Source organism: Dromiciops gliroides, chromosome 2 (assembly GCF_019393635.1).
Source record: "Dromiciops gliroides isolate mDroGli1 chromosome 2, mDroGli1.pri, whole genome shotgun sequence".
In the NCBI taxonomy this organism is placed as follows: Eukaryota; Metazoa; Chordata; class Mammalia; order Microbiotheria; family Microbiotheriidae; genus Dromiciops; species Dromiciops gliroides.
Genome location: NC_057862.1, coordinates 647,887,007 through 647,914,000, shown reverse-complemented (window position 1 = coordinate 647,914,000; position 26,994 = coordinate 647,887,007). Strand labels below are relative to the sequence as shown.

Below are 26,994 nucleotides of genomic sequence, written 5' to 3'. Positions count from 1 at the left end.
GGTTAGAGCGCTGGGCTTGGAGGCAGGGAGATCTCTGGCATTGACTAGCCGTTGGACCTCCAGCAAATCCTTTAACTTCTTCACTCTCAGTTTCCCTATTTGTAAATCGAGGGGGTCGGGCTTGACTGCCTCTAAAGTTGCTTCTAGCTCTAAATCTATGGGTTCCTATAATTTTTGGAAGCCTCAGTGAAAGGGAACCAGTAGGGGCAGCTAGGTGGCGCAGTGGATAGAGCACCGGCCCTGGAGTCAGGAGGACCTGAGTTCAAATCCGGCCTCAGACACTTAACATTTAACTAGCTGTGTGACCCTAGGCAAGTCACTTAACCCCAATTGCCTCACCAAAAAAAAAAAAAGAAAGAAAGAAAGAAAGAAAGAAAGAAAGAAAGAAAGAAAGAAAGAAAGAAAGAAAGAAAGAAAGAAAGGGGACCAGTGACCTCCAGTCTGTAGGATTCTGAGCTGAGTGAGGGAAGGAAATACCCCGGAGGCATTTGGGGGTGGCTCTAGTTGTTAGGAAGGTTCTCTTGACATCGAGCCCAAGTTCCACCCTCTGGGCCCAGCCTAATGCCCGGGGCAGCCCTTCCAGTACCTGCAGGCAGCTCTCAGAGTCCCCCTTATTGAAGGCCAAACCTCCCCATTACTTCAGCCCATCCTTGTGTGTTATGTTCCCAGGGCCCTTTGCCCTCCTGGCCTCCTCCTTTGGTGCCCTCCAGTCTATCCCAGCACATCAGCCAGAGTCAGCCTCATCCCCTAGAGATGCTTCAGTCGCCTGGAAACACTTCCCCTTCTCCAAAGTAACACAGACCCGTGCTTGCTACTTACCAGGCCTGGCCCCCCAGGGGTGTTCCAAAACCAAGTTGGGCCCGACTCCTGCTCTGGACAACTGGGACTGCCGAATGACCTTTGCAAGCCTCTAGCCCCTCAATCTGCTGCATTTCCTGTCAGGCTTTCTCTCCGCCTAGGTTTCGACCCTCCCACCACTCCTCTCAGATCAACATTTATTAGGCTCTTACTCTATACAAGGCCCAGCCTTCTTGTACTTTCTTAGCCCCAGGGTGGGTGGGTGGGTAGGGGATGCTCTCTTTGCCAAGACTCCAGGCCTCTGTTTTTCTCATTAGCTGAGCTGGGGTTTCCTGGAGCAGGCTGGGACATGGCAGCAAGGCTCTGACATACTTACTGCACACATCACTCAGGGGCTTGGAGGTCATTGGCTGAAGACCAGGTCCTGGGGAGCCAGGAGGAAGTCAACTCCCTGTACCCCTCCTCACTGCCTCTCCAACATCTCCAGCTCCCGGAGCTTCAGCCCAACCAACGAGTTCCAGAAAATTCTTCCTTAAGAGCTCCAGACCCTTGGGGTGGGCTGAGGGTGGGGAGTTGTGGAAGGCAGGGGAGAAAGAAAGATGGTGGTCTGCCTTAAGTAGTGAATTTTCTTTTTTTCTTTCTTTTTTTTTTCCGGTAAGGCAATCGGGGTTAAGTGACTTGCCCAGGGTCACACAGCTAGTAAGTGTTAAGTGTCTGAGGCCGGATTTGAACTCAGGTACTCCTGAATCCAGGGCCGGTGCTTTATCCACTGCGCCACCTAGCTGCCCCCATGAATTTTCTTTTAAAGAATGTTTTTTGGAGAGACATTGAAAGTCTAGGAAGCCTTATAGATCTTCTTGTTTAGGGGCTCCCCTCCTCCAAAGGGGAGGGCAGGAATGAGTCTTGAGGCGTGAGTTAGCAAAGGGAGTATGATATTTCCCAGGATCTCAGCCTTGGGCTCTGTGTGTGTATGTGTGTGTGGTGGTCAGTACTCTGGAATAGAATCAGGAAACCCATGTTCCAAGACCAGCCCCATTGCCAACTACCTGAGTGACCTTGGCCAAGTGACGTCATTCCACCAGGCCTCAGTTTCTTCAAATGAAAACAATATGGTTTTTATCTACCTTTTGGGAAGGGGAGATATGACTGTCCCCACATTTTTACTTATTCCGCTTCTCCCCCTTCTATCCCTCAGCCCTAAGGAGAAATCCTTCCCTTCAAGGCTTATCTTGCTAACCATTCCATTCATGGAGCCTTCCCTGAACCTCGTCCCTGAAGCCAAAAACAAGGCCTTTCTTCACTTGCTCATCTCACTTGGCCTGTTCTTATTCTCTTTCTCCTTCTCACTTACAGGTGCCTGTGTCCCTCTTCCCCACCTCCACCACTAGACTGTAAACCCCTTGAGGTCAGGTTCAGTGTCATATCTATGTTTGTATTCCCCCCTGCATTGAGCACAGGGCCTTGAATATAGTAGCCAATGTTTGCCAAAGTTGAAATGAAAAGAGATAATGGAGGGACCTGAGTTTGAATCCTGACCCAGACAGCTGTATGACCATGGGCAAGTCACTTAGATTCTCTGTGTCTCAGTTTCCTCATCTATAAAATGAAGGGATTGGAGTTATCAGCCTCTAAATTTTCAATCTATGGTCTTGTGATATATCTTTTTAAAAATTTGTATCTTTTAATTACACATAAAAACAATTTTAATGTTTGTTTTTTAAAATGTTGAGTTCTAAATTCTCTTCTCTGCTTTCCCCTCTCCTTGAGAAGGCAAGCAATTTGATATAGATTGTACATGTGCAGTCATGCAAAACATTTTTTCTGTATTAACCATGTTGCAAAAGAAAACAGATCCCCGGGACAGCTAGATGGCACAGTGGATAGAGCACCGGCCCTGGAGTCAGGAGTACCTGAGTTCAAATCCGGTCTCAGACACTTAACACTTACTAGCTGTGTGACCTTGGGCAAGTCACTTAACCCCAATTGCCTCACTAAAAAAAAAAAAAGAAAGAAAACAGACCCCCACCCCCCCAAATCAAGAATAATAAAGTTTCAAAATGTATGATTCAATTTGCATTCAAACTCCATCAGTTCTTTCCCTGTGAAGGTAGCTAGCATTTGTTATCATGAGTCCTTTGAATTATCTTGAATCATTGTATTGTTGTCAATAGCTAAGTCTTTCACAGTTGATCATTGCACAATGTTGCTATTACTGTGTACAGTGTTTTCCTAGTTCTGCTCACTTCACTCTGCATCAGTTCATGTAAGTCTTCCCAGGTTTTTCTGAAACCATCCTGCTCATTATTTCTTCCTATGATATACCTTGTAAAAATAGAAAGCCCTGTTCACAGGGGAAAAGATTATTAAAAGTCCATACTGAGATGGGAGAGTGAGACCTAGGATTTAAGAAACTTAGAGTGGGAAGGGACCTTGAAGGTTTTCAAGTCCAACCTTACTTCACACACTCTTAGGCATCCAGATAGGCACGTACACACATTCAAAAACAACCCCACACAGATACAAAACCACACACGTCTAAACAATTGCAACCACCCCCCACAATCATGCATGTAATTCACATTTATACACATGTACACATACTACATGCACACACACACACACACATGTACTAAGAAGATAATGTGCTGGTTGGAGCTCAACAGATGTGAGGCAAAACTAGCAAACCAAGTTCCCTGCTGGAAACTTTGCCACATGCCAAATGGGCCCATTAGGAGAGGGAGCTGAAGCTGGCCCTGGCCCCAGCCTGTGGGCGAGCTTGGAGTCAGCATGCCCATTTTCCAAACACCTGCCTTTCCCATCAAATATAGACTCTGTATCAACCCCACGCCCCCCTAAATGTCATAATATTCCACAGCAGACCTCTCAGTGGGATTTCCCAGTGCCTGGGCCAGGGGGTGGGCAGAAATGTTGGAATGAGGCAATGTCACATGTGACTGCTTCTCCTTTACCCCAGTCCCCCCCTTCCTCTTGAATCTCTTCCACCAGCTGGTCTGGGCACTCAGGGCCAAGGTTGAGAGCCTCCAGACTGGCTTCCCGCCTTACAATAGCTGTACCATCCCTCCCACAACCACCCAGAAGTTTCCCCTAAATCCTTCCTCACCTTTCTTCTGCCCCCTTCTGCTATTGATGCAGTCATCTTGATTTAATGTCAGAAGCATTGTCCATCTGGGTACAATTCAGAGGCTTAGATTTGAAATAAAAAAACTGGGGTTTGGGTCCGGCCCAGCTACTTACTGCCTGAATAACTTCAGGCATGTCATTTCCCTAGATCCTCCTCAGTTTCCTTCTTTCTAAAATGATGGGGTTGAATTAGGTGACCTCTAGGGTCCTTTCCAATTCAAAATCTGTGATCTGGATTCCTTCCCATCTCTCAAAAACTGCTTTCAGCATGTTTCTCTTTTCATCGTGCACCCTATCTCCCAGTAATGACTTCCAGAAATTTACTCTTTGAGTGAAATCACCCCCTTTTTTCTTTTTCTTTCACCTTTGGTGGGGGATCCCTGATTATAATATCATGGGGTTTAGTGATCAAACCCATATTTCCCTATCAGCATGAAGCCCTTGCCTCTCACAACCATACTGACCTCAATGATATCTCAGCCTCAGCATTCTCTGGAGAGAGGATTCCCAATCTGATCCTCTATTTATGTCCTTCATTGGCTTGGCGATCAAACAGTACAATAACCAACCACAATTCCTAAGGACCAACGAAGTCTACTATCCATCTTCTGACAGAGAGGTGATGGATTCAAGATGCTGACTAGGACACGTTTTGGGACATGGCCAATGTAGGGACTGGTTGTATTTGACCTGGCATATTTGCTACAAGGATTTGGTTTTTCTTTTCTTTTTTCCTAATGGGAAAGAGGATGAGATGAATATAAGAAAGAGAGAAAAATTCATGCTTGATAATTGAAAAAAAAAAGATGGAAAAATGTTTGTAATGAGCACCTGACACGGGTCAGATTGCCCACGGCTCCAGTGTGCCAGAATAGAACAAAATTCAGCCCCCATGACGGGTCTTGGGATGGAGCAGATGTTTTCCCCCTGATGGCATGTTTTCTCCAAAGCCAAGTGGAAATGTCTCTGCTTTAGAAGCCCATGAGAAAGGGCTAAGAAAAATGGGTGTCTTATTCATCACCTTCACAAACAGCTCAGCTGTCTGCCTGGCCCGGCTTGAGAAAGATCAGGGGTTCCCACCCACAGACTGAGAATGGAAGAAGGGACCGAGCAGCCATTTAGGTTTGGTATTTGGGGAAGAATTGAGAGATTTAAGATTAGCAGCACTCCCTAGGACTTCTCCCATCATCCTTTCTTCATGCTCCCCGCCTCCCAGCGACCAGTCCTGAACAAGTATTGCAGGTGGGAGGAGAAGCCTGTGAAGGGTGGGGAGCCCAAGCCCCACAGAAGGGATGTGGGGATTAAGGGAGCCCAGGCCCATCTAGAGTGAAGTGGTGGAAAGAGCCCACACTTTAGAGTCGGCGACCATTGGAGTCTGGTTCTTCTGCTTTGTTTGTGTCGCTTCCTCTCTCTGGGCCTCAGCTGTAAAAACAAAGGGGTCAAGCTGAACTAGATGATCTCCAAGGGTTTTTTTCTGCTCTAAATCCTGATTTAATGACCTCTCTTCCTCCCTCCTTCCCTCTCTCCCTCCCTGCCTCCCCCTTCCTTGCCTTCCTCCCTTCCTTTCTTCCCATCTCCCTTCTCCCTCCTTTCCTCTCTCTTTTCCTTCTTCCCTCCCTTGTTCCCTTTCTCTCACCCTACTTTCCTTTCTCTGTCTCCCTCCCTCCTTGCCTTTCTCTCTTCCTCCTTCCCTCTCTCCTTCTTTTCCCCTCTCTCTCCCTCCCTCCTTCCTTCCCTCTCCCTCCCTCCTTTTCTCCTTCCCTCTCTCTTCCTTTCCTTCCTTCTCCTTCTCTCTCTTTTCCTCCTTCCCTTTCTCCCTCCCTTTTCCCCTCCTTCCCTCTCCCTCCCTTCCTCCCTCCTTCCCTCTCTCCCTGACTTCTTTCCTTCCTCCTCCCTTTCTCCCTCTCCCTTTTGAATTCAGGACAATGATGAGAGAGAGACCAATGCCAACCATCAAGTGTGTCCACAAGGAATTCCAGAGGAGGCCTCGAATCGGGCATCCCGCCTGGCTGTGAAGCTCAGGGTCACCGTCCACTGGCTGCTGAAAGCGATGGGGAACACCCTGGCCATTGTATTGCTAGCTCTGGCAGGTACCCACTCCGGGCACTGACCCAGAAACCCTGTACTGAGCCAAGCCTGGGGCGGCCCGTTATCTACCCGGGCCTCAGCTCAGAAGCAGATGGCTTCAAAGGACTGCGTCCTTTAGTCCCTCCACCAACCCTAAGGACCAGGGCTGGAACTGGAGGTCTCTGGCAATTGGCTTCCCAGCACCCCGCCTAAGCCACACTTGGAGATCCCCACTTGTGTGCCCACACAGAGTAAGCCAAGATTAGGAGCCAGTAGGAGAGACTGGAGGTGGGAAGAGTGGGAGTTAGGAGACCTGATTTCAAATCTCAGCTCAGCTCCTGACTGCCTTTGTGACCTTGGACAAATCCCTGCCCCAATGCCCGGGAAGGCCAGGATGCCCGTGAGATGTCTCCCATGCCTTCCCATCCCCCTCTCACCGCTGCAAGTACAGAGGACAGACCTGGGGGGGGTCTCTTGTCTTTATGCAGGCATCACTTTGCCCTCTGCCTTCTCCAGCACCTACTACTTGCTGTTCCTGGGCCTCTGCACCTGGTGGGCCTGCCACTTCCCCATCAGCCACCTGGGCTTCAACGCTCTCTGCGTGATGATTGGCTTCTTCTCCGGTGGCCACCTCATCTGCCTCTACTGCTATCAGACGTCCTTTATTCAGACACTGCTCCCACCTGCTGGCATCTGGGCCAGGTAAGGGCCAGACTTCCAGGTAGCTTAGTAGCTGGGCCTGGGAGATGCCACCTCTGGGTCCATCCCAGTTGTCCAGGATCCAGGGAGGCCCAAGAACCTGGGACTGAAACCAGCCAAGCTGGACTTCATACCCTTTGAAGAACTTGGATTGAAATGCATTTTAGTGATGCCTTTTGTTTTTACTGTACAATCATTCTCGAATATTCCCATTCTCTGTCTCAACTCCCATTCTCATTGAAGCCTCCTATGTAGCAAAGTAGGGGTGGGGGTGGGAACTCATTGTGTCTGACAGCTGGTGAGACATTCCCTACCCATAACCTCCCACCTCTCTGCAGGGAGCTTGGGAACAGAGGAGAGGGGGAGATGGGAGGAGAGGGGCTGCCAGTTGGACCTGAACTCACAGCCCTCAGTCTGTGGGAACTGGCCAGGATAGAAAGGAGGTGAGGGTGTGGAGAGACCTAACCCCACAGCTGTGGAGTCAATGATCATGAAACCCAGCCTGCTTGCAGTGGGCCTAAGAGTGGGGCTGAGGGCCCTTTCTGCCCTCCTCCCCCCTCTCCTCAGCTCCTCAGGCCCCTCATCCTTTCTGAAAACAGACCATGAGTCACCCCACAGTCTTGTGATTAGGGATTTATTGCATGCAATCTAAAATGTGGGATTAAGTGTTGGAAAGGGGTGCGGGTGTCTAGGAAGGACCAGAAGAATCCTTTCCTCCCAGTCATGAGACCTCCTCCACTTCCCACAAGGCCTGACCTTAGTACCAAGCTCTGAGCCTCCTCATCCTCTGAACTCCTGTCTTCTTCCAAGTTTCCAGCCCCAGCTGTCCAAGAGCTTCCACATCTCCTCCAACTCCCAATGTCCATCTCCCCTCCTAGTGCTGAGTCTCCTTCACAGACTAGGTTGTGTAGCTGGGTTGTGCAAGAGTAGAGCCTGAGACCTAGAGTCAGGAAGATCTAGGTTCAAATCTGGCCTCAGGCCCATACCCGCGTGACCCTGGACAAGTCACAGCCTCTCTGGGCTTCAGTTTTCTCATCTGTAAGATGGGTGTAATACTAGCAACCTACCTCTTAGGATTGTTGTAAGGCTAAAATGAGATGATATTGATCAAGCTCTTTGCAGATCTTAAAGCACCATAGAAATGCTGGGTATTATTTTTTATTCTTCTCCATCCACATATCCCCATCCCCACCTCCCATTTCTTCCCCAGCCTCTATAATCCCCTGGTCCTGAGCTCTCATTTCCCTTCCCCCAGAGATCTCATCTTTCCCTACCTGCCCCAAGCTCCTATGTCCTCCCCACACCCTAGATCTCTAGTTCTACCTGATTTCCCAAGCCTTCATCTGTCACTTTACTGTAATTTCCCCCAGCCCTGAGATCCATCTTCTCCTTCCCTTGAATTCCCATTTCCACTCTCTCTAAGCCTCACCTGCCCCCTTGCCTGAACCCCACCTTCCCCTCCCCCTGAGCTCCCATCTCCCCTCTCTCTGAGCCCCACCTTCCCCTCTCCCTGAGCCTCACCTTCCCCTCCCCCTGAGCTCCCATCTCTCCTCCCCCTGAGCTCCCATCTCCCCTCCCCCTGAGCCCCACCTTCCCCTCCCCCTGAGTCCCCATATCTCCTTCCCCTGAGCTCCCATCTCCCCTCTCCCTGAGCCCCGCCTTCCCCTCCCTCCTGAGTCCCGAGGTGCCCTGTGCTCGGGAGGTGGGTGACTCTGCTGCCTCTCCACTGCAGGGTTTTTGGTCTCAAGGACATCATCAGCCTCACCAACTGCACCAACCCCAACGCGCTGGTCCTTAACACCAGCCACGACTGGCCCGTGTATGCGAATCCGGGCGTTCTGCTGCTGCTGTACTATACCGTGGTCTTGCTGCTCACGCTGAGGAGGCTGGACCCCTCTGAGCAGGTGAGGGGTCTGGGTCAGGCCCTGGCAGCGTCCCTGCAGACACTCCCAGAGCCTGTTTGTCCAGCGGCTGGGGCAGGGAGGACCCCGGGCTCTTCTGGGAAAGGGGAGAGAGATGCTGGGAGCTGATGCCCCCACTTTCCTTGCGCATACTGGAAGGGACACTTGGAGATGGAAGACCCCGGGGCTGGTCCTAGCTCATACACTGTAAAACTTAAGAGGTGCCACAGAAATGAGTTTTTATTGTCATTTCCTGCCTTGAGGATCAGAAGGAGGATGCTGAGGGAGAACAAGAAGTGGAGCTGATGGAGGTGGGCCAGGCGCCACAGGGTCGGGGGCGAGCCATGGAGGAAACCAAGGTGAGACCCCACCATCCTTCTAGCTCCCTCAGGGGAAGACTTGGTGGCCTGTTCACCAGGGAGCATTGAAGACCTGACTCAGGACAGCCAGTGGGGACCAGAAAGAGGGACTGTTTAGCATTGGCTCAATTGTCTCCTTCACCTTGGCCCTGCAGACCCCTGCCAGCAATTTGCAGAACCCTTATTCCATGGAGAGATTCCAGGGGATCCCTGAAATGGGACAGGGAAAAAGAGTATTCTTGATTAACCTCGAACTACAATTGAGTGTTTTCCTCAAAGATTTCAAACCACGGTTCTGATAAGAGGTCCCTAGGTCTTACCCGATTGCCTGAGGGGTCCAGGCCACCCCAAAGGCCAGAGACTCCTGTTCTAGAGAGAGGTAGCCCAGTGAGGAGGCAGGAACCGAGCTTCTTCAACCTGGTTGTCCTTGATTCTCTGGGGACTCCGAGGCCCGGGATGATATGGGTGGCAGTTGTGAAGGGAGGTGTGCTGTAATAACTGCAACAGAGGTGATCTATTTCACCATCACTGCCTCCTTCCCTTAGGGGCCCCCCAACCCACATGCCTCCCCCTTCTCCATGCTTCTAGCGGCTCATTCCCTGTCCCTAGGGGATGAAGGCTTCTCACTTTTAAAGGCAGCTAGGTAGCACAGTAGGCGGACTTCGTGGAGTCAGGCAGACCTGAATTCAAATCTGGCCTCAAACACTTATTAGCTGTTGTGAGGATCAATCTAGTAAAACGTTCAGTCCAATGCCTGGCACATAGTAGGCACTACACAAATACTGCTGCTGCTGGTGATGATGATGAATCCATTTTCCAGAACATGCTGCCAGGGAGTCCCACCAGCTCCACAGAGAACTGCACTATCCACGTCTTGAACAGCCAGACACCGACCCAGCATCGGCCGGGTAAGAGCCTGAGGGACCAGGTCAGGGGATGGTAGAGGAAGGCTCCCGTCCTGGGCTCTCCCTCTCACTGCTGAGCCACACTGTGCGCAGGCCAGTTTTCTAACCTGGGAAACACCACTCGGCCAAGAGACGCGACAGAGTCTGAGTATTATCAGGATGGAAGTCGAGACCCTGTTTCCAGCCTGGCTGATGGGAGGTGGGAGTGCGCCAGGGCAGTCATCCCCTTGTCCTATCCGCAGCTCCATCTTCTTCAGGCAGGACTAGCCATGCGGACAAGAGAGTCTGTCCCCTTTTCTGCTCTCCTCCTGATACTCCCCGGGGCCCACCCGAGCCCTTCCTCCAGCCAGATCTGCTCTCCGAGATCCCAGAAGTTGACAAGGACCTCAGATGCCCTCTGGTTCTACCTGTACTTGAGACTGTACATTCCCAATGGGTCATCCAGCCTCCAGTGGAAGACCTCCAGTGAGGGGAAGCCCACTGCCTCCCAGGGCACCTTTTTGGTTAGCTCAGATTGTTAGAAAGCTTCCATTGAAAATGAGCTAAATCCACCTTTTGCAGCTTGCCCCTATTGTCCCCACTTCAGCCCTCGTGGGCTAAGCAGGGAAAGGCTAATCCTTTATCCTTCTCCTGAAAGGCAGCGATCCTCGATTCTCGTTCCCCAAAGACTTGTCTTCTCCAGACCAAATATTCCCTGTGTCTTCAATCGATTCTGCCATGGCACAGCCTCCAATTCCCCCACCATCCCAAGTCCTCTTCCCATTCGGAATCCTGAGATCCTCTGTCAGGAATCGGACCCTTTCCTGAGTTGAGGATTTGGCAAAGTCCCTCAAAGGTCCTTGTAGATGCACTCTCCAGTCCATCAGTATCTCTCCTACGAGGTGTAATGCCTAGAACTGAACATAGCCCTCCAGATGCATTCTGAAAGCTGCCAAAGATCAAAATCACTTTTTTGGTTCCCATGTCTCTCATGACTCACACTGAGCTTGCAGTCCACTAGAACCCCCAGATTTTTCTCATCTAAACAGTTGTCTGGGCACAGGTTTCTCAGCTTGTCCTTGGGAAGTTCAGTTGTTTGAACCTGAGTGTAAGACTTTCCATTTAAATTTTATCTAATGAATATTTGGCTTATCATTTTAGCCTGTTGAAATCTCTTCAGACCCTTATCCTTACACAGTAGATATCTTTCCCAGCTTTATGTCATCTTCAATTTAGAAATATGTCATCTATGCCTTCATTTAAGTGACTGATAAAAAATTGGACCAACGCAGGGCCAAGAATCTATCCATAGGACACACTGCTAAAGACCTGCCACCATATTGGCATGAGCCATTAATGGCTCCACTTTGGGTCTGCTCGTTCATCTACCAACTACATCATCATCTGGCTCATCTCTCTCCATCTGGTCCATAAAAATTGCATGAGGGGCGGCTAGGTGGCGCAGTGGATAAAGCACCAGCCCTGGATTCAGGAGTACTTGAGTTCAAATCCGGCCTCAGACACTTGACTTACTAGCTGTGTGACCCTGGGCAAGTCACTTAACCCCCATTGCCCAGCAAAAAAAAAAAAAATTGCATGAGAAGTCCATTGCTCAGGAAAGGATATGACTCCCATTGTAGGATCTTTGAAATTATGTCTGGAGAAAGACCTTAGAAATCATCAGTCCCCTTCATTTTTTAATTTCATTTCAAAAAATTATTTTAAACATTTCATTTTCTTTTTTAAAAATGTTTGAAAATCAAAGTCCAGAGAGGGAAAATCTTTTTTCCTGAAACACAAACAGAATCCAAATGCAGAGCCTTTGATTCTGCATTTGGAGATTTTCCCATTACACCAGGCTCTCTCCCCCTGCCTTTTTGCTCAAGTGGGATTGGTCTCCTATTCCAAGGGGGAACATTTCCCTTAAGCCCATCTTGGGATGAATTTTATTTTTTATTATTTTTTTTTTTTTGGTTTTTTGTTTTTTTTTTGCAGGGCAATGGGGGTTAAGTGACTTGCCCAGGGTCACACAGCTAGTAAATGTCAAGTGTCTGAGACTGGATTTGAACTCAGGTCCTCCTGAATCCAGGGCTGGTGCTCTATCCACTGCGCCACCTAGCTGCCCCCTGGGATGAATTTTATTAAGCACCTAGTCTATGCAAAACACTGGTTGTCTCTAGGAAAATTCAAGATGTCAACAGGGATCAGGCCCCCTCCTGATCACCGTACAAGGGCTGACGTCTACCCTGTCTAGTTTGAAGCCTAACCCTTATAAGAGCTATCTATCCCTTTTCAAAATGAATTACTCCCAAACTTGGCATCTGCCTGGAGAGCCGGTTGAGAAGATCTGCCCCCTGGTGGTGAGATCATGCTACTGCGGTTGTAGCTAGTGTAGAAAGGAGAGTGCTGGCCTCTGGGGTCGGAGATCCCGCCCAGATTAGCTATCCTCTGTCTGCCTCAGTTTCCTCATCTGTGAAATGGAGATAATTATAGCACCTACCTCCCTGAGTTGTTGAGAGGATCAAGTGAGATAACATATGCACGGTGCTTTGCCAACCTTACAGTGCTAGCTCTTTGTCTTGATTCCAGCCTCTCCTGACCACCGTTTCTTATTCCCCTTCCTTTCCAGACATCTGATTATTATTGCTGGAAGAGAACTCAGTCCCCATCCCATTTTACATATTAGAAAGTGGAGTCCCAGAGGAAGAAAGTGACTTGCTCAAAGCAGAGTCAGAATTTGAACCCAAATCCCCTGACTCCAAAGCCACTAAGTGCTGGCCATTGTCCCCCCCCCCCTCCTCTCTCTCTCTCTCTCTCTCTCTCTCTCTTTTGCGGAGCATTGGGGGTTAAGTGACTTGCCTAAGGTCACACAGCTAGTAAGTGTCAAGTGTCTGAGGCCGGATTTGAACTCAGGTCCTCCTGAATCCAAGGCCCGTGCTTTATCCACTGAGCCACCTAGCTGCCCCATTGCCTCTCTTCATGACTTCCCATGTCTGGAGGCCCCCAGGCAGCCCAAGCAGCCCCCGATCTGCAGGTGAGATGCCAGTCAGGGAGTGTGGAATCTGCTATCAGTGGAGGAAAGTTTCTGCTGACCCACAGGGACTCATCTCTGGCTTCTTTAGCCCTCAGCCTCCTCCTTCAGGCCTGGCTCCTTGCCAGGCTCCAAGCAGACTCCAACTTGAACTTGGCTTGACCCATCCCAAGCTCTGGGTCACCAGCTCTCATGCCCTCCCACTGCCTGTGCCTCGTGACTGCAGTGGGGATGGGGCCCCGGGGCTGTGGGCTGGCTGCTTTTCCTGTGGGCCACAAGGGCTTGGGGAGTTCTGGGAGTGGGCTGGTCTTTAACCTTCGTGAAGCCACCCACTGAGCTAGTGAAGGAAAGTTTGTTCCTGGGAAGAAGCTGCTCTTCCTTCCTGTTTATATTATTTGGGCTCTCTTCCCCCCCCCTTTTTTTTTTTTTGGTTTGTGAGGCAATTGGGGCTAAGTGACTTGCCCAGGGTCACACAGCTAGTAAGTGTTAAGTGTCTGAGGCCGGATTTGAACTCAGGTCACCCTGAATCCAGGGCCGGTGCTCTATCCACTGCGCCACCTAGCTGCCCCATCTTCCTCCCCTTTTGATGGGCAATTCTATTTAGTAATTGTTCCTTCCTCTTTCATCTCTTACTCTTCCCCTTCTCCTGCCCATCTGCTTCCTCTCTCTCTCTCTCTCTCTGTTTGTTTTTTTTGTTTGTTTTTGTTTTGTTTTTTTTTTTTGGTGGGGCAATGAGGGTTAAGTGACTTGCCCAGGGTCACACAGCTAGTAAGTGTCAAATGTCTGAGGCTAGATTTGAACTCAGGTCCTCTTGAATCCAGGGCCTGTGCTTTATCCACTGCACCACATAGTTGCCCCCCACCTCCGTTTTAACTTTTCTCCTATGTCCTGCCTTTCTTTTCCTTTCTTGGCCCTCCCTTCATCTCCCCAACCCTGATCACTCTCCTTACTCTCCTCCCTTTGTTGGCTTTCCTCCTCCCCAGAGGCAGGTGGTTCAGTGGATAGAGTGCTGGACCTAGAGTTAAGAAGACCTGAAGTTGGAGCCAGCTTCAGAAACTTACTAGCTGTGTGACTTTGGCCAAGCCTGCCTCAGTTTCCTCATCTGTAAAATGGGGATAATAATAGCACTCAACTCACAGGGTTGTAGGAAGGAAAAATGAGGAAAGATTTGTAAAGTGCTTAACACGGTGCTTGGCACATAGTAGGAATTTAATAAATGCTTATTTCCTTCTTTCCTTTCTTGCTTTCTTCCTCCCTCCCTTTCTTGCTTTCTTCCTTCTTTCCTTCCTTCCTTCCACCCTGGCCCACTCCTCTACCTCTGAGCTTTTGCTCGGATACTATATTTCCATGGCAAAGCTAATCTGCAGCTTTTATCCAGTTGTAAGAAAGTAGTTCACAGGATAGAAGCGCCTTACCTTGGCTTAGATTGGGAGAGATTTGGTTCACGGGATCTCTTTCTCTCTTACTAGGCTTTGAGTGTTGGCTCAGATTCCCTCCAGGCACTGGCCCAGATAGAGGATGGGGGCCAAGGTCATGGAGGAAGAGGGGAAAGTGACTAGGTGGATCACTTAGACTGGGGGAGCAATATTCTCCGACCTACCCCCCTTCAACTCTCATCCCTTTTTAGGAAGTAATCAAGCTGAGCCCAAGGAGACCTCCCCGCTGCATGCCCTTGGCCATGTCATCATGAACCAGAGCTATGTGTGCGCTCTCATCGCCATGATGGTAAGGAGGTGAAGGGGAAGATGCCAGATGGGGCTGCACTGCCTATTAGCCTGAGACTACTGCTAATGCTGTCAAATCACAAAATGTCGTGGCTGGGATGGACTAAGGATCTAGAATATCTGAACTGGGAAAGACCATGGAACATGGCATGTTGGAACTGGGATGACCATAGTACAGAAAACCTCAGCACTGAGGCTGACTTAAGAGCCAATGATCAAACCTGGGAGGGACCTTAGAACAGGGAAAGGCAGAGCTGGGAGGGAAGTTAGACACCATTTCCTCCAAATTCCATGTTTTGCGGATGAGAAAACCAAAACCCAGAGTGGGGAAATTTCTTGCCCATGGCCACACAGTTGGAGGGCAGGGGCCTGAATGAGAATTCAGTTCTCCTATGTCCCCCATTGGAACTCCTTCCACTAATTTCCTTGCTACTCAGGGGAAGAAAGGTGGCACATCTCCTGAAGGCTTGAAGGGGGAGGGCACTCAGGGACCAACCTAATACTACCTTTCCTCTTGCCTTGGCATCCCCCATGTGCAAAGATGGTCACTGCTCTGCCCACTAGCTTTGGAGTCAGAGGACCTGGGTTTAAAGCCTGTCTCTGTCACTAATTATTATTTACTGTGGGACCATGGGCAAATTGCCTAACTCTTCTGGTCTCCATTTGCTTATCTGTTGAATTAGATGGCAGCATGGGACCCATCTTTTTTTTTTTGGCAGGGCAATGGGGGTTAAGTGACTTGCCCAGGGTCACACAGCTAGTAAGTGTCAAGTGTCTGAAGCCAAATTTGAACTCAGGTCCTCCTGAATCCAGGGTCAGTGCTTTATCCACTGCACCACCTAGCTGCCCCTCATGGGACCCTTCTAACCCTAGTTACCTGATCCTAGGGCCCCCTGCTCACTCCAATGCACCCTTAGTCAGTGGCCAGAAGAGGCTGCTGACCCCAGCCATTCATTTCCTCCTGACCTCCGGCCTCCCTTGGTGTCCCAGGTGTGGAGCATCACCTACCACAGCTGGCTGACCTTTGTCCTGCTGCTATGGGCCTGCCTCATCTGGATTGTCCGGAGCCGTCACCACTTTGCCATGCTGTGCTCCCCCTTCATCTTGCTGTACGGGCTGGCCCTCTGCAGTCTACAGTACGTCTGGGCCATGGACCTGGAGCCCGAACTCCCCAAGAAGGTCGGCTTCATGAGCTTGCACCAGCTGGGGCTGGAGCACACTCGCTATCCCTGCCTTCACCTGGGAGCCATGGTTAGTATCTGCCCTCTGGACGAGGCTTGGTGCTCACTGTGTATATGGGTGTGTCAGTGCGTTTATCATCATATGTGCCCCAGAGTATGGGGAGGGGGGGGATGTATGTGTACTGAATGTGCAGGCCTGTGTGCATGTATGAGTCATGTGTCAATTCTCAGTGTGGGCATGTGTGTCTCTGTATCTGATCATTAAAGGAGAAGGGAGGGAACAAGGAAGGACTATGAGAAAGATAAGAGGGGAAGGAGAAAGAAGAGAAAAGGAGGAGGAGAGGAAGGGAAGGAGAACAGGGAGAGGAGGAGAAAAAGAAAGGAGAAGAGAAGAGAAAGAAGAAGAGAAAGGGGAGAAGGGAAGGGGAACAATGAAAGGAGGAGAAGGGGAGGAGGGAAGGAGGAAGGGGAGAGGGGAGGGAGAAAGAGGAGAAAAAACAGAAGGTGAGAAGGGAAAGAAGAGAGTGGGGAGAGGAGGAAGAAAGAAAGGAGGAGAAGAAAGGTAGGAGAGGAAGGAGAAAGAGGAGACCCCAGGCAGCCTCAGGTACAATTTACCTCTGGGGGAAGGAGGCACCCTCATCCTCTTCCCTCTCTCTCCTCTCTTCCTGCTCCCAGAAGGCCCTGAGGCCACAGGGACACTGGGAAGGACAGTTCCCAGTGGTGGGAACTGTGGCAGGGGTCCAGAGGATCTAGCCCTTCTTCTACTGACCCTTCCCCTTCTCCTGGCCCCCTAGCTGCTCTGCACTCTGACCTTTTGGCTCCTGGTGCGTCAGTTTGTGAAGGAGAAGCTACTTAAGAAGAAGCAGCCTCCAGCCACCCTCAGAGAGGTCACCGTGAGTGAGTTTGGTGAGTGGGGGCTCTGGGGTAGGATTCCAGCAGGGCTGCACTGCCTGGGATTGGGAGAAGGGACCGGGAAAATGATTAGGGACAGTAGGTGAAGGAGAGACCAAGTTTCCCTTCCCAGGGCAGAGATCATGGATAATATACCAAGCATTGCCATGGAGGAGGGGAAATGTCAGAGCTGGCCTTACAAGTCTTTTGGTTAGTCCAACTCCCTCATTTTACAGAGAAAGAAACGAGCCCAGAGAGGCATCTTCTGCTCTAGAAAACCTGGAACCTCTAAGTCCTGTTCCATGCTCAAGTTCAAGGGCTCAGCTACCTCTGTCATCTTCCAGAACTGGATTGCAGCTCTCCCATAAGCGCCTTTTCAGGCGATCTATATAAAGGAGTCTAGCTATAAGCCAGTGAGGTACAGTTGAAAGAGCACTGCCTCTGGGGACACAGGATGTGGGTTCAAATCCTACCCCTGACACTTAGTAGCTGTGTGAACTGGGGCTTTACTGCTCTGGGTCTTAGTTTTCTCATCTATAAAATGAGCAGGTTGGACTGATGACCTCTGAGATCTATTACAGACCTAGTTTGGTCTGGGAGGCAGAAACCATTTCTGACCAGGAGGAGGTGTGGGCAATTTACACCTCTGGGAGGGTCAATTTCCTCATCTTTAAAAAGGGATAAAAGGGGCAGCTAGGTGGTGCAGTGGATAGAGCACCGGCCTTGGAGTCAGTAGTACCTGAGTTCAAATCCGGCCTCAGACACTTAACACTTACTAGCTGTGTGACCCTGGGCAAGTCACTTAACCCCAATTGCCTCACTAAAAATAAATAAATAAATAAATAAAATAAAAAATAAAATAAAAAGGGATAAAAATTCTTGTCCTTCCTGCCTCCATCACAGGGCTGCTGAGGGGCTAATATGAGTTAGATTCTACATAAAATTTAACTCAGTAGAATTCAACAGACAGGGATCAAACGCCTACTTTTTACTAGGCACTGTCCTTGGTGCTGAGCATAGCTAACAAAGACAAAACCCAAATAGTCCCGACCTCTAGGAGGTAACATTCTACGGAAGAGATGCATGTACATAGATGAGCAAATAGAATGTTTATTAATACAAAGTAATTTCAAGAAAGAGAATACTAAGGAATGAGGCGGGGAGCAAGAAAAGCCTTACATAGGAGCTAGCATCTAAGCAGTGCTTTGAAGGAAGCTGGGGTCGGTCCCTAAGGAGTAAAAATGAGGAAGGAGTTCATTCCAGGCACTGGAGATATAACAGCTCGTTCAAAGGAAGGAAGGTGGGAGTATGATGTGTGTACAGGGAACGGCTAGTAAAGCCCTTGACAACTTTAAGGAATGACATTATCATCACTATTATGATGAAGTCAGTTACCAGACCAGATAGGGCCAAAACCATAACTTTGACCTCATTTGCATTCTGCAGGCAGAAGCAGGATGCTATAAGGAAGGGAGCTAGCATGACCCCCCCCTCAATAATCTCAACAGTTCCTATGGATTCACGTGTCATCAGTATGTAGGTGATTCCAAGTTTAGCCCTAGTCTGAGCTCTAATCCCCCATCATCTGTTACCCATTGGACATTTCCAACTGCATACTTTATATGCTTCTCAAGCTCAAGATGGCCAAAACAGAACTCATTATCATTTCCACCAAACCACCTCCTTTTTCTTATGTTCCTGTTTCTGTATAAGCCAGTGGCATCCTTCAAGTCATCCAGGCTCATTTCTGACTCCACTTTCAGTTTTCACCTTTATATTCAATTAGTTGCCAAGTCTATCAATGATTCAAGGCTCAAATCAAGGATCACCCACATTTTGAGGGGCCCTTTTCTGACACTCCAGTTATTTATCTAGTTACATGTTATCTCCTGTTAGAATGTTAGTACCATGAGGGGGGAAGGAAAACAACAAGCATTTACTAAGGACCTACAATGTATCGGGCACCGTGCTATCTTGTTGTTAGGTCATTTCAGTCATGTCCAACATTTCATGACCCCATTTGGGGTTTTCTTGGCAAAGATTCTGGAGCAGTTTGCCATTTCCTTCTCTAGCTCTTTGTACAGATGGGGAAACTAAGGTAAATAAGGTTAAGTGACTAGCCCAGGGTCACTCAGCTAGTGTCTGAGGCCAGACTTGAACTCATGAAGCTGAGCCTTCTTAATTCCCCAACCCAGTGCCCTATGCCCACTTGGCTGCTCCCAGGCACTGTGGTAAACACTTTACAAATACCATCTCATTTGGTTGCCACAAAAAACCCTGTAAGGTAGGTGCTATGAGGACAGGGATTGTTTCACTTTTCTCTGTTTCCTCAGTGCCTGGCACAGGGTAGACATGTTATAAATGCTTGTAGATGGATGGATGGGTGGACGGATGGATGATGGATGGATGGATGATGGACGTATGGATGGATAGATGATGGATGGATGGATGATGGACGGATGGATGGATAGATGATGGATGGATGGATGATGGACGGACGGATGATAGACGGACGGATGATGGACGGACGGACGATGGACGGACGGACGGATGGATGATGGATGGATGGATGGACGGATAGATGGATGGATTGATTGATAGATGATGGATGGATGGTTGGATGGTTGGATGGATGGATGGATGGATGGATAGATGGATGGATTGATGGATAGATGATGGATGGATGGATGGATAGATGATGGATTGATGGATAGATGGTTGGATGGTTGCATGGATGGATGGATAGATGGATGAATGATGGATGGATGGATGGATGATGGACAGATGGATGGATGGATGATGGATGGATGGATGGATGATGGTTGGATGGATGGATAGATGGATGAATGATGGATGGATGGATGATGGACAGATGGATGGATGGATGATGGTTGGATGGATGGATGATAGTTGGATGAATGGGGAGTTTTTGAGGGAGAAGGAAGCCTTGTCCTGCTTGGGTGGGCAGCACCCCTTTGTTTGTCTCTTTTGGCCTCTACCAGCATCATTTTTGTCCTGTTCTGGTCCCAGGAGAGCACACACGGACCCGGGTCTTACTCAAGAAGTTGGGGGAGTTGGTGACAGATTTTTATGCCAAGTACTGGATCTACGTCTGTGCGGGCATGTTCATTGTTGTCAGCTTTGCTGGACGCCTCGTGGTCTACAAAATTGTCTACATGTTTCTCTTCCTGCTCTGCCTCACCCTCTTCCAGGTACCCGGACTGAGGGGGCAGTGGCCCCACTTTTGTCTTCCCTCCCTTGGCCTCCTCTGCCTCACTCACTACCAGGTCCCTGCATCCCAGCCCTCCTCTGCCTTGCAGTGGGCAGGCAAATTCACCCACTGGCCAGGGCAAAGATTTCTTGTGCCCCCTAGTAGATAGAATGTCCCCATTGCAGATAAAATCCCAGGGAAATTACCCAGAAAAGAAATTTAAAAGCCAGAAGGAGGAAGCTGGCCAGTGTGGACAGAACTGGTTTTCACAGATGTCCACAAATATGGCAGGAGTAAGAGTCGAAGCAGGGTGGCCCCCATCTCCTGCATGCCCCTCTGGGGCAGGGCTGCCAGGGGTGGTGGTTCTGGTTCTTGAGTTTATCTGTGGTCCCAGGAGGACAGAGCTTCCTACTCCTCCCTCTCTCCCAGCCTTGAGGGCCATGTGCTTGTCCTGCCTCCAGGGCAGAGCTTCTATCAGCCTGACACTGTGTCCTCACCCCTACAGGTCTACTACAGCCTATGGCGCAAGCTGCTAAAGGTGTTCTGGTGGCTGGTGGTGGCCTATACAATGCTGGTGCTGATTGCTGTCTACACCTTCCAGTTCCAGGATTTCCCCATGTATTGGCGCAATCTGACTGGCTTCACTGATGAACAGTAGGTCCTGCCCCAGGCTGTGCTGAGTGGGGCCAGGCTATGGGTCCATCTGAGCTATTCTGGGGTGTGTGTGTATGTGTGTGTGTGTGTGTGTGTGTGTGTGTGTGTGTGTGTGTGTGTGTGTGTGTGTTCAGGCCATGCTCATCCCCATATACTTAGGGTCAGGGTGGTTGGCACTGCCATTCTGGCCATTGCCCACGTAGCCTTCTAGCTCCTGGTTAGTATAAGAGGTTCTGGTCCTGACCTGATATTTCTGTCCCAATGCCAAGCAGATACAGGGCACCTGGACCTTCAGGTTTCAGTGAGCATTCTTACCCCTGCCTCATTGAGTTGGGCATCTAATGCCAAGTACGATCACCCACCGTCTAACATGAGCCTCTGTGCCCAGGACTCGCACCGATCCATTGTCAGTTGTCATGAACTGTCACCTCTGGGGCTCTGGGAGAACACCTACTTCTCCTCATGGCTCTGCCCTTGTGGTTTCCTGGGTGTTGTTACACGGGATTGGTGAAGGCAGGGATAGAGACAGTCTCCCAGCTGGAGTCAGGCTGGTGAGAGTCTTCCCGAGGGTTGTGTGCAGTTCACACTGATGGCAGGTGGGAACAGTGGGAAGGCAGGGTGGGGGACAGTCTCCCAACCTGGGAGAAGGTGGAGATGATGCTCTTCAGGATGGGGTTGCTGAGGGGCAGCTAGGTGGCGCAGTGGATAAAACACTGGCCCTGGATTCAGGAGGACCTGAGTTCAAATCCGGCCTCGGACACTTAACACTTACTAGCTGTGTGACCCTGGGCAAGTCACTTAACCCCAATTGCCTCACTTTAAAAAAAAAAAAAGAGAGAAAGGGAAGGATGGGATTGCTGGGATGGCCAGAGTCTGTCCCTATTGGCAGTGATGAGAAGGCTCTCCTCTTTACAGGAAGGGTGAGGAGCCCAGCCAGCGTGGGGGCACACGGAGGCTCTCCCAGCCCTTGTCTGGGACCATGGAGGGTCTCCATGGGGGCGAGTGGGCTGGCGAGGGCCTGGGCCTCACTTCTCCACCCCTGGCAGGTTACAAGACCTCGGGCTGGAGCAGTTTAGTGTGTCCAAGCTTTTCTACAGCATCCTCATCCCCGGCTTCTTCCTCCTCGCCTGCATTCTCCAGCTGCACTACTTTCACCAGCCTTTCATGCGCCTCACTGACCTGGAACACATCCCACCCCCTGGCAGCCGCCACCAGCTGTGGGCTCAGAGGTAAGATTCCCCCACCTCCCCACCATGGCCAGGGTTTCCTGTGTGTTCTACCAGACAGTGTGGGAGAGAACACACACACACACACACACACACACACACACACCAAACCCTGGACTTGGAATCAGAGGACCTGGGTTTGAATCTCAATTCTGCTATTAGTTAATCAATAAGCCAAGCACTTATTAAGTGTTTACTGTATGCCAGGCAGGCATTGTGCTAAGTAAGCTCTGAGGAAACAAAGAAAGGCAAAAAACAGTCCCTGCCCTCAAAGAGCTCACATTCTAATGGGGGACATAACATGGAAAGAACTAGATATACCCAAAGCAAATAGACAGTGATCTGAGAGGGAAGGCCCTAGCAGCAGGGGACACCTGGAAAGGCCTCCTGCAGAAGGCTGAATTTGAGCTGAATCTTGAAAGAAGCTAAGGAGGAGCAGCTAGGTGGCACCATGAATAGGGCACCAGCCCTGGAATCAGGAAGACCTGAGTTCAAATCCAGCCTCGGACACTTGACACTTACTAGCTGTGTGACCTGGGCAAGTCACTTAACCCCAATTGCCGCCAAAAAATAAAAAGGAATGGAGGGAGGGAGAGACAGAGACAGAAAGAGAGAGAGAGAGAGAGAGAGAGAGAGAGAGACAGACAGAAAGAAAGAAAGAAAGAAAGAAAGAAAGAAAGAAAGAAAGAAAGAAAGAAAGAAAGAAAGAAAGAAAGAAAGAAAGAAAGAAAGAAAGAAAGAAAGAAAGAAAGAAAAGAGTTCGAAGGGTGGAGGTGAGGGTGGGAATTATTCCAGCCATTCAGAAGAACTCCAGCCACTCGGCAGAGGGCATAGGGACCAGCTCTTGTTAATCTGCCTGCTCTCCTCCTCCTCAAGCTCTTTTCCCCTGATTGTTCTCGGTCTGCAGGCTGGAGGAGGACAGCAGGGCACTGCTGCAGGACGAGGAGGGGGACCCCAGGGAACAGCCCGGTGGGGTTGGGCCTGGCCCTGGCCCCGACAGCACTGACTCGGACTGTGAAGGTAACAGCTGAGCTGAGGAAGGACCAGGGAGATGCGGAGGAGCTTCCGCAGCCCTTCTGGGAAGATTCTGGGATGTATATAGACTGGCCTAAGGAGAACAGACTACTAAACCTAGTGCTGACAAAGCTTGGGAGGAGTGTGTGGAAATGCGATGACCTAGTGGAAAAGGCACCTGGGTTTGATTTCCAGCTTAGCTGCTTCAACTGTGTGACTTTGGGGACATTGCAACTCTCAGCCTCAGTTTCTCCATCTGTAAAATGAGGGAGGTGGACCTCATGACCTCTGAGGTCCCTTCCAATCCCATTACACTGAGTGTGGGGAAGACTCTTGTGGCCCCCAGGGGCAGATCTGGAACAAAGTGTAGAAGGAAGTGGCAATCAGTCAACATTTATTAAGCACCTGCTGCCCTTCTGCTACCAGGCTAAACTCTGGGGATACAAATGGAGGCAAAATATGGTCCCTGCCCTCAGGGAGTTTACAATCCAAGGGCAGAGAGACAGATTTCCAGTCTCCCTAAGGGAACTCTTCCTCCCAGTTAGAGATGTGGGAAGGTGGAACAGGCTGCCTCAGGAGAGTGAATGAGGCCACTCAGTGAATGAGGGTCCCTTTCTGAGGATGCTTCAGAGGAGCATCAAGTGTCAATTCCCCAGATACAAGTCCTGCCCGCATCCCGCAGACTAATACCTCCACCGGCCGGGGCTGAAGGGCAAGGGAGGAGAGGGAAGCTGCTGCCTCCCTCCCTCCCCCTTCAGCCAGCTACTGCCCCCATCTATCGCCCTCCACAGACTCACCCAGTAAGTGGGGCCTGGTGGCCGAGCGGCTGATGGTGCTTGCGGGCCGCTTCTCTGACATGCTGACCCAGGTGCAGGTGTTTGTCCGGCGCCTGCTGGAGCTCCATATCTTTAAGCTGGTGGCCTTCTACACGGTCTGGGTGGCCCTGAAGGAGGTGAGAGGCAGGGAGGGGTGATGGGGGTGGAGCACATAGGAAGGGGGGATAAGGGGGGAGGGGTGGACAGGAAGGGAAAGGGGGGAGCTGGCTCCAGGTCCCCCCCCCAGCCCTGCTACCTCTCCCTGGGCAGGTGTCCGTGATGAACTTCCTGCTAGTGGTGCTGTGGGTGTTTGCCCTGCCCTATCCCCGCTTCCGTCACATGGCCTCCTGCCTCTCCACCGTCTGGACATGTATCATCATAGTCTGCAAAATGCTCTACCAGCTGAAGATTGTCAATCCCCACGAATACTCCAGCAACTGCACTGAGGTTAGAGGGCTGATGGGGGGCAAGGTGGGAGGAATGACTAAACCCCATACCCTCTCCTCCTGGCCTTCCTCATGGGCCTTAAACCCATTCCTCCTGTGCCTTGGCAGAAGCCAGCCCCACTTGGGAGTGTAGTGGGCAACCCCAAATATGCCCTTCTCTCAGGTCCTCCTGAATCCAGGGCCGGTGCTTTATCCACTGCGCCACCTACCCGCCCCCATCAGTGAACTTTTAGAAAATGAATAACTAGGGGGCAGCTAGGTGGTACAGTGGATAAGCACTGAACCTGGATTCAGAGGGACCTGAGTTCAAATCTGGACTCAGACACTTAACACTAGCTGTGTGACCCTGGGCAAGTCACTTAACCTTCATGGCCCCACCAAAAAAAAATGACATCTCAAAAAATGAATAACTGTATTTCTTGTTTGCTTTTTTAATTTTTAATTTTTTTTAACCTTTCAAATCACATTTCAATATAATTGATTGTCTTTGTCATTCCATGTGTTTTATTTGGTCATTCTTCTGAGGAGGGGTCCATAGTCTCCATAGTCTTTTGTCTTGGGAGTCCATGACAAAAAAATTTTAAGAACTCTTGGTGTGAGCTATTAATAACTATTAATACCTTCAAAAGGGAACAGAGAGTGGATTAGGGCAACCACCTGAGACCAGCCTTGTGGAAATAGGACCCCTTCTCTACTCCTCCATGGCCCAGAGATTGATTTCCCTTCCTTCCTTTCCTTTTTTTTTTTAATAACCATCACTGTAATGGAAAGAAACCTGGGTTTGGAGTCAGAACCTAGTTCCCAGCCCCACTGTTTACTAACTGTGTGACCCTGGGCAAGTCACTTAACCCCAATTGCCTTAAACATCTGGGACCATCCCCAGTCATCCTGATCTATATCTTGCTACTGGACCCAGATGGCTCTAGAGAAGAGAGTGAGGTTGGTGACTTTGCACAGCCCTCCCTTACTTCAATCCAAATCACTTCGAGTCATGACATCACCCCAATGTCATGGGTCCCCTTTGAGAATGAAGGACTAACAACAGCAATAGCAGAGAATCATAAAGCTTTATAGAGTTATTCATAGATATTATTTTTGTTAATATCTATGTTATGTTATGAATATATAGATATATATATATAATCCTCTCTGGTGCCTGAGGACCCCCACAGTCAGTTTTAAACCCCATCAATCACTCATAGTCAGCCTTAGTCTGTTCCCTGCCCCCCATCACTCCCTAATCCAAAGAGGTTGCCATATATGGTCTTAGAATTTGGGTCTCCCTGTGTGTCCCCCTGGCAGATTGGGTATTATGGGCCCCCTACCCAGGGATCCAACTGTTCCCTGTCCAGCACCAGAACTGCCCCAATGAGATGCACAGTTTGGGGTGGAGCATGGAAGGGGATGTGTGTGGGGGTTGGTGGGTTTGGAGGGAATCCCTTCCCTTCTACCATGGAAGGGATGCCTGAACCATGGACAGGTGGGCTCTCTGCATGTTGGTGCATTACAGACTAACCTTCATTTCCCTTGTGCACATAGCCATTTCTCAACAGCACTAACCTGCAGAAGTCTGAGATCAGCAATTCCATGCTCTACCAGAAGCCAGTGGACCCTGCCAACTGGTTCGGCATCCGCAAGGATGTCTCAAACCTTGGTTACATCCAGGTGGGTGAGGCTGGGGGATGGCTTAGGTGCCATCTTCCAGGAGAAGCCAAGACCGAGCAGCAATGTGGATATAGCACTGGCCTCCCCTGTCACTGATGCCAAAGGTCATGTGGTCAAGCCTTTAAACCTAACAGCAGAGAAGAGACATGGGCTACATGGAGGGGAAGCTACTATTTGCCAAGCTGGGTGAACTTGGGCAAGAAGTTTAGCCCCTGGAGCTTCAGCATCCAGGGGGAAAGAGTATCTGGAGCCAAAAGATCTGTGTTCAAATCCTGACTTGACTATTTGCTATCTTTGTGAAACTGGGTCAGGCCTTTAAATCTTGGGCCTCAGTTTCCTCACTAGTAAAATGGGGAGATGGGCTGATCTCTAAGGTTCCTTTTGGCTCTAAATCTTGTGTTCCTCATCTGTAAGATGGGACTAATGATATCTACTCTGCCTGGGTGATGCAATGGATAGATTGCTGGGCCTAGAGGAGGAAGAACTGAGTTCAAATCCATCCTTAAACACTTACCAGCTGCATGACCCTGGGCAAGTCACTTAACCTTTACTCAGTTTCCTTATCTGTAAAATGTGAATGATAATAGCATCTACCTCTTGTGAGGATCAAATGAGATAATGATGAAATTATGAAAGTGCTTAGCATGGTGCTTGGCACGTAGTAAGCATTACATAAATGTTAGCTGTGATTATTGTTAAAACTAATAATAACAGCAAATGCTAGCACTTAAAGGTTTCGCAGTGCTATTTCTTATCTCGTTGATCCTCACAATACCCCCATTTCACAAATGGGAACATTAAAGCTGAGAGTTGGTTGTGAGGATCTAATTAAGCGACTGGATAGATGTGAAGGTGCTTTGAAAGGCTGCAGGGGCTTTCTAGAGGAGAGGAGTTATTACTGTTATTCATTGACATATGAGACACACGGCCCCATGCTGACCGAGACCCCTTGTTTCCAGAACCACCTGCTGATCCTCCTCTTACTGGTGTTTGAGGCCATCGTGTATCGGCGCCAGGAATATTACAGGAAACAGTACCAGGTGGCTCTGCCCCCTGCCCAGATTGTCTGCCCCGAGGGCACCCGTCACCACCTGGACCGAGGTCTTCTCAGCTGTGCCAAGTACTTCATCAACTTCTTCTTCTATAAGTTTGGCCTGGAGGTGAGTAGGGTTGGGCTGACTGGCCATGCCGGGGCAGGGCTTGTGCTGGGGCAAGGAGGATGCCAAGGAGCCCCTATAGGGTGTCCTGAGCCCAGGGCTGAGGGGGCAGGGACAGCTGTAGTGATCA

General features: G+C 49.9%; 1 protein-coding gene across 3 annotated transcripts in view; it reads left to right on the top strand.

Moving 5' to 3' along the window:
* Window positions 1–26,994, top strand: part of PIEZO1 (piezo type mechanosensitive ion channel component 1) — a 183,384-nt gene that overhangs the window by 120,558 nt on the left and 35,832 nt on the right. For 2 of the 3 annotated variants that reach the window (XM_043984201.1, XM_043984199.1), the window contains exons 6-21: window positions 5,861–6,029; window positions 6,495–6,708; window positions 8,438–8,609; window positions 8,870–8,965; window positions 9,786–9,873; window positions 14,508–14,605; window positions 15,595–15,855; window positions 16,580–16,691; window positions 19,707–19,888; window positions 20,393–20,541; window positions 21,588–21,770; window positions 22,675–22,787; window positions 23,573–23,733; window positions 23,867–24,043; window positions 25,582–25,707; window positions 26,667–26,867. In XM_043984201.1, the coding sequence (XP_043840136.1) occupies window positions 5,861–6,029; window positions 6,495–6,708; window positions 8,438–8,609; window positions 8,870–8,965; window positions 9,786–9,873; window positions 14,508–14,605; window positions 15,595–15,855; window positions 16,580–16,691; window positions 19,707–19,888; window positions 20,393–20,541; window positions 21,588–21,770; window positions 22,675–22,787; window positions 23,573–23,733; window positions 23,867–24,043; window positions 25,582–25,707; window positions 26,667–26,867 (2,502 nt within the window). The remainder of the gene's footprint in view (window positions 1–5,860; window positions 6,030–6,494; window positions 6,709–8,437; window positions 8,610–8,869; window positions 8,966–9,785; window positions 9,874–14,507; window positions 14,606–15,594; window positions 15,856–16,579; window positions 16,692–19,706; window positions 19,889–20,392; window positions 20,542–21,587; window positions 21,771–22,674; window positions 22,788–23,572; window positions 23,734–23,866; window positions 24,044–25,581; window positions 25,708–26,666; window positions 26,868–26,994) is intronic. The other variant, XM_043984200.1, reaches the window with a different exon arrangement.